The sequence below is a fragment of the Euphorbia lathyris genome, chromosome 8 (genome assembly GCF_963576675.1).
Source record: "Euphorbia lathyris chromosome 8, ddEupLath1.1, whole genome shotgun sequence".
Lineage (NCBI taxonomy): Eukaryota > Viridiplantae > Streptophyta > Magnoliopsida > Malpighiales > Euphorbiaceae > Euphorbia > Euphorbia lathyris.
In genome coordinates, this window is record NC_088917.1 from 36,295,536 (window position 1) to 36,306,080 (window position 10,545).

Genomic DNA, 10,545 nt, shown 5'->3' on the forward strand with positions numbered 1-10,545 from the left:
CTAATTGTATTTGTATTATTATCTAACTTAGTGTTAGAATTAAAGTTAATTAATGAATTTTATTCTAACTAACAAGTTAGAATCATAATTAATTATTGATTATCTAATTCTAATATGATTATTACTTTAAAGGTCTATATTACATTAATATAGGGGTTCAGTTAGTTGGGCATAATAAACAACAATTGAAATAAGACAAAAACATAAGATTTTTCTCTCCCTCTCAAGTCGACGCCTCGCCTCTTTCTATACAAACTCAACAACCGCGTTTCAATAAGGTAAGCTAAAATAAAATCCTTTTTTTTTTTTTTTTTCTTAAGCTAAAATCAAGACGCCGTCGTTTAAGGCTTAGCAGTCGGCACGATGAAGTTGTTTTCGACATATGTAACCCTGCTTCCCTATTTCATTCAGAAGAATCTCCGATCCGTCTACGTGCTTTTCCTCTGCTTTCTATCATTTTCGATTGTAAACATAAACGGCACAAGGTACGATTTTCTATGCTATTAGATTGTTACTTTTTATTTAGTTTTTGATAAATCCTTTTTTTTTATGCCCTTCTTTTCCGTGACGGACTCGGCTTGCTTAGGGTTTTATTTAAGTTAGTTTTACCGGCTGTTCATCAGATATATGAGTTCCGAATTTTCAACATTTGGTATTCGAGTCATATTGGCTTTCAGATCCGTTTATACTTTATTTTTAATTTTATTGGGCAGTGAGGGTTTCGGCCGAAGCAGGAGATGTATAACGGAATAGGATTGCAGACCCCTAGAGGGTCAGGAACCAACGGTTACATACAGACGAATAAATTTTTTGTCAAGTCTAAGACAGGGAAGGTAGCTCATAACACCAGGGGATTTGAACCTGAACAGGGCACTGCTGGAATCTCCAGGAAGCCTAATAAAGATATCCTCGACCATGACCGCAAGCGCCAACTCCACCTTAAGCTTGTTGTCCTTGAAGACAAGCTTATTGACCAAGGTTATACTGATGCTGAGATTGCTGAAAAGCTTGAGGAAGCTAGAAAGACTTTAGAAGCTGCTGCAGCGGCTGAGGAAAGTGGTGGACCTTCTGCAATTGTGGTTTCTGGTACAAAGTATGTCTACTCCTTGCTGTTCTCTTTGTTTCAATTTGCTGAAATTTAATGTGTCTTTATCTAATACTTTCATTGCTTTCTTCTTGGTTCTATAATGCTATGCTTTTTTTTGTGAATTGATCTTATTTTTATTATTTGATTTTTGTGGCTATTGGTTTGTATTTAGTGAATTTTCTATTCAGTTCTGGAGCAAACTAAATTGCAACTGCAAATTGTTTATAGTGACTGATAGAAACTCCCCTCTCAAGTTTATATATATATATCTATGCTCTAATATGATGAAGAACTCAGCCAAACAGCAAGAATTATATAAACAGAAAAATAGAATTAAGAGAAGAGAGAGATTTGTATTATTGATTATCAGAAATATCAACTAGAACAGAGAATAACAAGATAAGGAAAAGGAGATATCCAGGGAAGGTTCCCTCTCTTAAAGCATAATTGCTAAGAGCCAAAATAGGAGATCATCCTTCTCAATACCAATACCATCACACACACAGCACAGATATAACTAACTCTCTTCTCCCTAAGCAAGAACTAACTTTTCCAGCTCATTAGCCCTTTCCCAATTTACCCTTAGACCTCCTAGTGTAAATCCTCCACATTTTAGGACCCTGCTGCAAATGGGCTATAACAGGTATACTAACTTGTTCTGTATTATAGTATCTCTAATTTATCGGATTGGATTGACTTCTTATTATAATTTTAGTATATCTTTACTGTTTGTTATATGATTATACTGATTATATTTTTGTTATTCACTGATTATTGTCTTCTTGGTATTTAATGAAAATCACTTCAATTAATTGAGCAGGTATTCCGATACACAGTCCCATCAAGTTGCTGCTAGAAAGGAGAAACAAATGGAAACATTGAGGGCAGCGCTTGGAATAGGAAGTTCTGAACCCAATGAACAGAGCGCTGAAGGGATCGATGATGGGCCACAAAATGACCAAAAGAATGGCCCAAATGATGATATGTGGAATGAGAAACGTGAACATGCATTTCTGGACAGAGATTATAGCCGAATAAAGCATGGAGTTGGAGGTCTAAAAGTTGAGAAGGATGAAAAAAAAGAGAATAAGAAGAAAGAAAGAGATGGAGTTGATGACTCATCAGATACAGATGACAGCAGGAAGCATGCAAAAGTTATTAAAAAGAAGCATCACAAAGTTAGACGGCAGAGTGATGATGAAACTGACACCAACTCTGATGAGGGTAGAAAAAGCAAGTCATCAAAAAAACATAAGAAAAGCCGAAAATATGAAAGCGACAGTGATGATTCTGTCAGTAGCGATGACACTGATTCTGATTATGGAAAATATAGAAGGAAGAAAAGCACATCAAAGCTCATGAAAGGTAGAAGATATGACACAAATAGTGATGATTCTTCTAGTGGCGATAGCACTGATTCTGAATATGGAAGGAAAATTAATAGCAAGTCTTCGGAGAAATCCATGGGAAGGAGAAGACATGACAGTGATAGTGATGATTCTTCTAGTAGTCATGACACTGATGATAATAGGGGGAAGAAGAATAGGAATTCAGAGAAATTCACAAAAACTAGGAGACATGACAGTGACAGTAACAGAGCTGATGCTACCGACTCTTACAATGAGAGGATGAAGGACAAGAAGAAAACTTTGGAGAGACCCACGAAAAGCAAAGCATATGATAGTGATCGAGAGATTTCTAGTAGTGATGAGGAATCTGATTATGACAGAAAAAAGAAAAAAATTCCTTCGAAATATTACAAGACAAGACCTGGTATTGACTTGGATGATTCTGGGAATGAGGATGATGATACTGGCAAGATCATTCTGAAACAGGAAATGGAAAAAGACGAGAAAATTCATAGGAGGCATAGCTCTGATGATGATACTGGTTCAAAGTTGAACTTGTCTAAACATAGAAATCAGGATGGAAAGCAGCATATGAATGCAAGCAGACGGCATGATTCTGAGGATGATGATGTGGTTGGAAGGAGAAATAGTTCTCTTCGGAAGCTCAGAGATCAGCAGAAGGGAAGCAGCATTACAGAGATTAATGACTCTAAGTTGGAGGACCGCTGGAGAAGTGAGGACACACACGAGAAAACTCATAGATTTCAGAGCCAGGATGATGAACCAAAACGGGAAAGCAGGAATGACAGGAATTATGGAGGGCGTGGAAGGCATATTAAGGAAAGGCACCATAGAGTTGGGGAGGATGATGGTTATGAGAGACGAAGGAAGGATGAAGAAATTCAGCAGCATGTAAGTCGAAGGCGTGCGAGAGGGGAGGAAGAAGAGCGGAGTAGAGGTCATGATGATAGGGATCATGAAGGGCATAGGAGTGAGAAGAAGTATCGCAGGGATGAAGAAGATCGTACAGAGAGAAAATATCAGAGAGATGAAGGGAAGCTTGATGAACAACAGCATAGAAGTCGAAGACGTGGAAGGGAAGAGGAAGAAAAGCTTGGAAGTAAAAGCCACGAGACAGACAAACAAATGAATTATTCCAAGCGTGCCAGATATAGTGACTCTCGATCAAATGAGAGGAAAAGATATGAAAATGACAAGCATGACGATGGTCAGGCTAAATACCGGGACTAAAGCAAGTGTCTGTTAGCAGCATATGAATGGTAAGTTAATCTTGTAAATATGTGTCCTTTATTGTGCTTGGTTTTTGATTGAAGAGTTGATTTTTTGAATGAAATTTTTTTTAATCTTCAAATCTTCAGTCATGTTATTGGTTTATTGGCTGCTAATAAGAGAGCATGGATTAAAGGTTAGCAGAAAGGAGAGGGGAGCAGGGGAAAAGAAACTATATATATATATATATATATAGTTTACAGCATGCTGGAAGTGAAATTCAGTTGCTCAATATTTGTATCTGGACTAGAAATATATATTTTGTGAAGTGATGATTTTTGGGTATCATGGAAAATGACAGAAAATAGTTTCAAAAATTAAATCTTCTTTGGTGGGTTAGGTTAGAAGTCGTCGTTTTGTTTAGAGAGAAGCAATGTTTAGAGAGAAGCAAGTTTGAGCTAACTATGGTAGAGTCTGGTATCACTCATTAATTGATACCTACTTGAATTGTTGTAGGATTAGATTTGCCTGAAGCTTTAGATATAAGTGAAAAGCATCTTACTGAACTCATTAATTTGTTATGGTCAGAGAATGCATGAGGATGAGGGATGGGATGAGTTACAATTTCTGATTTATGAATATTTCTTGATATTATTTACATGATAGTATATTTGTTTATGGACTGAGGCTGATGATTGGTTTGTTTCAGATGTTATGGAGCAAGAGTGAAGAATGTGGAGCTGAAAAAGCATATATATTCTAGGAAGGAGGATGTAGATTGTGTTGTATTGCATCTCACTGTTTTTATAAATCTGTTATGGGATTTGTTTGAGAGATTAATTTGCGGTTGTAAAAGTCTTTATTCTTATTCTAGACTAATTCTTACCCTTACCAAGAGATGTCATCTGTCCTCATAGTTCGTTGACATGAATGTTTTATTTGTCTATTAATAAGATGGAAAAATAACAAGCACCCAAAAACTTCGGCTTTAGCATCCGTGATAATAGGTCCTGCGCCACCGTTCTCTCCATCCCCGGTGAATGAGGCATCCACATTCATTTTATACATAAGCTCCGGTGGGCGGTGGTTGCCAAAAACTTTGAACTACTGCATCCAAGTTAGCCCCTCCCTTCTACTGCCGAGAACAAATCCTTTACCTGAGTTTCTTTCCTCTCAACACATTATTGACTCTACTTACTATAATTCCTATCTCTTTCAAACCAAAGCAGCAACAAAGTTGTAGCAATAAGCAGAAATTGATCCCGTGGAAGAACCTGGAAAACATTCCCCAGCCGATCAACTACACCTTCACCACTTTCTCAATTTTAGAAACCACATGGGAATAGCTTCCACTCATCCTTAGCCTTGCTATAAAATTATCAGTTTCTTGATGGAAACCGTAGCCAACACAACAAGCATCCGCCACTAAATGACACTTAATCAAATTTTCAGAACATTGTAGTATATACCATGGCAAATCCTCCAAAAAAAAATGTTCAACTTTCGGATTGTAGTATATCACAGAACATTGTAGTATATACCAGCTCATTGTCCCTCCAAATAGATTGAGAGATTGGTCTGATTTAGTATGCTATGAACGAATTGAAAATATCTTTTAACCATTTGAAACCATCCAAACCAAAACTGAATCTTTGAATCTAACCCAAAAAAAGAATGAGCTTACCAGCTCATTGTCCCTCCAAATAGAATGAGAGATTGGTCTGTGCTTTGAACGAACTCTACTTGTTGGTATAGTCTATATCTTGGTCCATACATCAAATCAAACAAGGCATCCTAGTTGCTATGGTCTATCCTAACTTAAAAACAAGACCAAATGTAGATTGCTGTTTCTTTTGTTTTTAGTTGTACATCTCCTGTTGATGCCAACGAACCAAAATAAAAATACTAGGAAAGAAACTTTGTCAAACGTGTGTAAGAGGAATGAAGACAAGAAAAAATGCAAAAGAAGCACAAAAACAAACAAAAGAGAAATGAACGAACGAAGATAAACTAAAAATTAAAAAAACAAGCGCACACGAATAAACGAACATCTGTAAAAAACAAGAAAAAGATTACACAATATACTATATTTGAACGCAAAACATGCGAAAAATATAATGATACAAAAAAAAAAAAAACTATAAAAAAAGATAAAAATAAAAACTTTAAAAAAACTGACATTTCACATAAATTTCCCTAAATTATTAGATTTTGATACAATAGTTATGGATAGGTGCTGGTAAGCAGTGGTAAATTGACAAATAAATCATTACATAGTGAAACATGCGGTTATGTTACAAAGGCATCAACTGTGGAAGAAGTAGATGATTCCAATTCATATTTACATAGAAAAGATACTCCAAACATATAAATAAGCCCCGGTATCTATTTAATTTATGCACTGAACCCTCTGTGAAGGGAGCTCCACGGACCAGATGGAAAAGTGGTACAAGCTTGTGATGATGCCTCCCACATCTGCCCCTCTCCTATTCCACCACTGCAGAGGTTTGCAAAAGATCGCATGTGTTTCATTCCGTACTGGGAAATAGATCCACAATGTCTCTCAAAACTCCGCACCAGCTTTTTTAGGCAATCCCAGTCATCCACAAGAGGTTGTCCTGCAGGCCGAACCTTGTTCAGCACTTCTGACGCCTTTTCAATCCCAAAAAGCAGCTTTCCGATAAGTTTCACACTGTTGTCTATATGCATTCTATGAGACATTGCTTCAACGAACTCTTTCTGAGCTTGAATCTTCCTCGGAGATCCATCAGGAGCCTTCCGATACTGCACAAAATACACTGTTAGATTCTCCCCTAATATTAGGGTGCAACTAATGCATGATTTCCTACAACATCTATAAGCTATGACTTCCTTCTATCTTTCTACCACCTAACTTAACCACTAAATATTATATCACCAATCCAACATTCTTATTCTTCTCTGAAATTACTAACACCGTTACATGGAAAGAAGGGGTAGGTCAAAACCTTAGCCCAGAAATGGATAAGATCGGCATCACGTTGGTTAACAGCTTTTGAAGGTGGTCTCAAGGAGTTCTCATCCACAAAAGTGTAGTTGTCATTTGCAGGATTTGTGCCCATATACTGGAAGAGGTTATCTTTGCTAAGTCCTATATCACCATACTGCATGACATGAGACCCATAAGCAGAATTTTCATTTGAAGTTCTCCTTTTAACCTGCAAGTGAAGAATAATAAAACTACTTATCAGTATAGGCAGGTAAAACACAACACATATGTGCAGGCATTTAGAATGGTCTGTCAATAGTAAAGCAAATAATAATTCAATGCCCGATGATCGTACCAGTTGATACTGCTGGTGCAAAGTTTCTGTCCGTAAATTGTGGATGTCACTGTTGAAGAGATCAATATGTTAAAACTTGTAAAGGGAAAGAATATTTCAAATGTCAGTAACTTTAATGATTTTCAGATTCTAATGTGTAGAGTATAAAGGGAATAAAATTCAGCCAGGGTAATTTAACCAAGCAAAAGTAACCAACTTCTAATGGATTACCAATTAAAACAATTTCTATTATTTTTCAGGAAATTGACTAGCCAAAGCAACTGGATCAAGTGTGTGTTGTTTAATACTAACTTTCTAACTCCAAGTAAGCAAAAACTCTGCATACCTGTCCTCCATCCAAGCAATGCTATACAAGTCACCCAAACAGGTTTCATATTCTGGGGGAGGGCTGGGATATTCTCCAGGGCAATAGGTACCCCAACTGCTCTCTTCAGCATTTGATGCTGTGGTTGCATAAATATTCAGACCTTCAGGAAGAAGGCCCTCAAAAATACTCCCAGACTCACAAGCTTCAAGATAGAACACCTACGATTTTACAAGGATAGCCCATCACCAAACTTGGTACTACTGAAATAAAAAATACAATATTTTGATATTAAGTGCAGTGAGTGATTTTACCAAGTTTTTATAGGTCCCAGAAGCATGCTTCTTTTTCAAGACATCAATCAGATCATTTGCATAAAGGTAAGGATTGGTAGGCATCCCTGACAATAAGTACCAGTTTAGCAATCACATCTTCAAAAAGAGTATATATTTGATAAATGAGTACCACTTTAGCAATCACATCTTCAAAAAGAGTATATATTTGATAAATGAGTACCACTTTAGCAATCACATCTTGATTGAGTAAATGCAAATAACATGACATTTTATGGAGCAGGTTTTTTCGACAGTCAATGCATACTGAATGCTTCGGATTGAATAAACTTAAACTAAATTGGCCTCTTTGCTTCAAAATTTATGTACAATAAACTAATTATGATAAATGAGAAAGTTTTAGCACAATTCCAAAGTTCCATTCCATCTAATTACTTTCTTAATAAAAGCTTGGTTTAGCAAGTTGTTTTCTTATTCAAGGGATTATTAGGAAATTGAGGATAAAAATTATAAGACGTGCACAGATTCACCCGGTCACACTTTTCCTAATGACAAAGTGACATAACAAACAATTTTTTTGGTGAAGAATGCTAACTCTTATACCACTAGATTAAGTCACCAAAGCTTGAAACTTATTGGTAGGATTATGACTCTAATTACACTGATCAACCTTTTCTTTTTTATGCTTCCATCAATCATGGTGATACATTCTGATAGAGATGCAACGTTTAAGCACAGCTGGTTTATGCACGTAGCAAGATTTCACAAAAAGCTCAGAAGTGTTACTAACCGAGAATCCCAGGGCCCCCATGATCAGTATAGTATATGAAAATATGATCATTGGGACCACTATCCACAACTTTCCCGCTACCCCCAGTTATAGCACTTCTGTTTCCAAGGATAGCAGCAAAAAAGTTTTCAACTGTAACTTCTTCACCGGTGTAATCCTGCCATAAAAATGTCAACTCATGAGGACCAAAAGCATAAAACTAAGAACAGAGAATTCATAACAAATCTTAAGGGAAAGGGGCAAAAAGACAGAGAGAGCAGACCTTTGGAACACCTTTATAAACATCCTCGCCTTGTGGATTGTTAATGATGACTCCAGGCCTAGGGTTCTCTTCATTAGAAGCAATGTCATCATACATAAAAACAACGATATTTTCCTCCTTCAGTCCACCTTTCCTCAGAAGTTGATAGGCATGACAAACATCAGCCTGAAAAACATTAGAGCAAGAATCAAGCAAAGAATATACCATAGAACTCCAAATCAAACATAAATGAGATGCTGAGATGCATCACATAAACTTGGGGGTGCGAATGGAATTTTAACAAAACTGAAATCCGGCTGCAAATTAATTTTGTGGTCTTCTTGGGAATCATTCGTTTCAAAAACCTTGCATCTCTATAATATGCACATCTATCTTCCAAAATATACATGTGGCTTGTAAAGAGCCCTTGTTTCTGTTTGAATAGTTAAGATGGGAATCATATGCCGAAGATTTCACCTTGATTGTTTAGCCTCAAGATTTCCCCCAAAATGGTTTCTCTGGAAACTGTAACACATATATTTTCTTTACAGTGATAATTCTTTGGACCAACAAAGGCTAAAATATGACACGGTTGTTCATCGAGCACTGCAACAAGAAAAAGAATATTTTATTCTTTTCTTTCTTTCTCCCCTTTTGCGAGAGATTTTGGAGGTGATAGTTTCATAAGCTCTTCCCATATTGCAATTACGATCAGATAAATACAAGTATTAAATAATCCTTGGCAAGTACCACGAAGCAGCTTAGAGTAAAATCCAAGCTCTTAGAAGTTTAATTAGTTAACTTCCAAATGAAAAGTTAAAAAGCAATAACGGACTCGAATTGTAGGGTTAATTCCTACCAGGCACAGATTTGGGTGCAAATAGGCAATTGAAGCAATTAGTTATTTGTGCTTAATCCATCAAGGAAAGCTCTAAAATATATCCTTTGAGAGCTTAAGTGTTTTACGCAAATTTAATCATCCATAAAATTAAAAAATATATAAATAAAGAAAAAGCTTAATTACTACCAGAAAGAAGAACGTCAGGCTTAGCTCCCATAGAATTGACGAAGCTATAATCGCATGATTATCAAAATTTATAAACTGAATAGCCATAAGCTAGAAAATCAAGGAGGGAGTATGAACCTGATGCCTGTAATTCCAATATCCATTAGATCCGGCAATCAAAACTGCCCATCTCGTTCCTGTGGCAGAGTCATCGTCTTTAGCACCACCAGGACGGAAGAACTTAGAATCCGCCGACGGCAACCGGATAAATTCACCGACGGTATCTCGACTGGCAGAGGCAAGAGCGGAGAAAGTGAGCAGGAGGAGAAAAACACCGGAGGCAAGGCGTGTCATGGTTGGCTCCCCGGCGAAGCGGGAGCTACTTGCATTTGGTTGGTGAAAAGAAATATAGGTGCGTTTTTTAGTAACTGGTGGGCGAATGAGTTTATTTATAAGCCAAAATTGCCAAACTGATCCAAGGTTTTTTCCACGTAGATGGGGCCCACTTTGAACGGTCAGGATTTGATATGACATGCGTAAAAGTAAAATCCTACGGTCACGCTTTTATGGTGAGAGGATAAGCGGTTGGTGTGGGCCTTGGAATCTTGTGGGAGGGGAATGATCTGAGCCGTTGAGGGATGGGCCCACAATGAAGATTCGCTTACTGTGACTGATATTTTTTCTGGAAAGTAGTGACTGATATTTTTGTGCAGTGAATATTAAATGTTATCGGCAAATAGAATTTAAAGTATCAAAGGTTTAAGGTTTTTGAAAAACGATCCCATCGATGTCACTATTGATTATTAATCATTAATCATTAATCATTTTTTTACTAATTAATTATTAACCTTTTTTTGACTAATTGATTATTAATTACTTCATTTCATTCTCACCATAATATCTCATTCTCTCTATTTTCTAT

The 10,545-nt window shown here is 36.7% G+C and overlaps 2 protein-coding genes across 2 annotated transcripts; one reads left to right on the plus strand and one right to left on the minus strand.

Moving 5' to 3' along the window:
- The first annotated feature begins 232 nt into the window (after positions 1-232).
- LOC136202473 (uncharacterized) lies at positions 233-4,557 on the plus strand. Its single transcript, XM_065993115.1, has 5 exons — positions 233-278; positions 412-485; positions 714-1,093; positions 1,908-3,716; positions 4,376-4,557. The coding sequence occupies exons 3-4, from the start codon at positions 738-740 to the stop codon at positions 3,685-3,687; spliced, it is 2,136 nt and encodes a 711-aa protein (XP_065849187.1). The 5' UTR covers positions 233-278; positions 412-485; positions 714-737; the 3' UTR covers positions 3,688-3,716; positions 4,376-4,557.
- Positions 4,558-5,920: 1,363 nt separating this feature from the next.
- Positions 5,921-10,053, minus strand: LOC136202585 (vacuolar-processing enzyme-like). Its single transcript, XM_065993298.1, has 8 exons — positions 9,762-10,053; positions 8,639-8,803; positions 8,377-8,533; positions 7,608-7,693; positions 7,315-7,514; positions 6,990-7,038; positions 6,654-6,863; positions 5,921-6,450 (listed from the first exon to the last, which is right to left on the minus strand). The coding sequence occupies exons 1-8, from the start codon at positions 9,975-9,977 to the stop codon at positions 6,061-6,063; spliced, it is 1,473 nt and encodes a 490-aa protein (XP_065849370.1). The 5' UTR covers positions 9,978-10,053; the 3' UTR covers positions 5,921-6,060.
- Between the last annotated feature and the right edge of the window lie 492 nt (positions 10,054-10,545).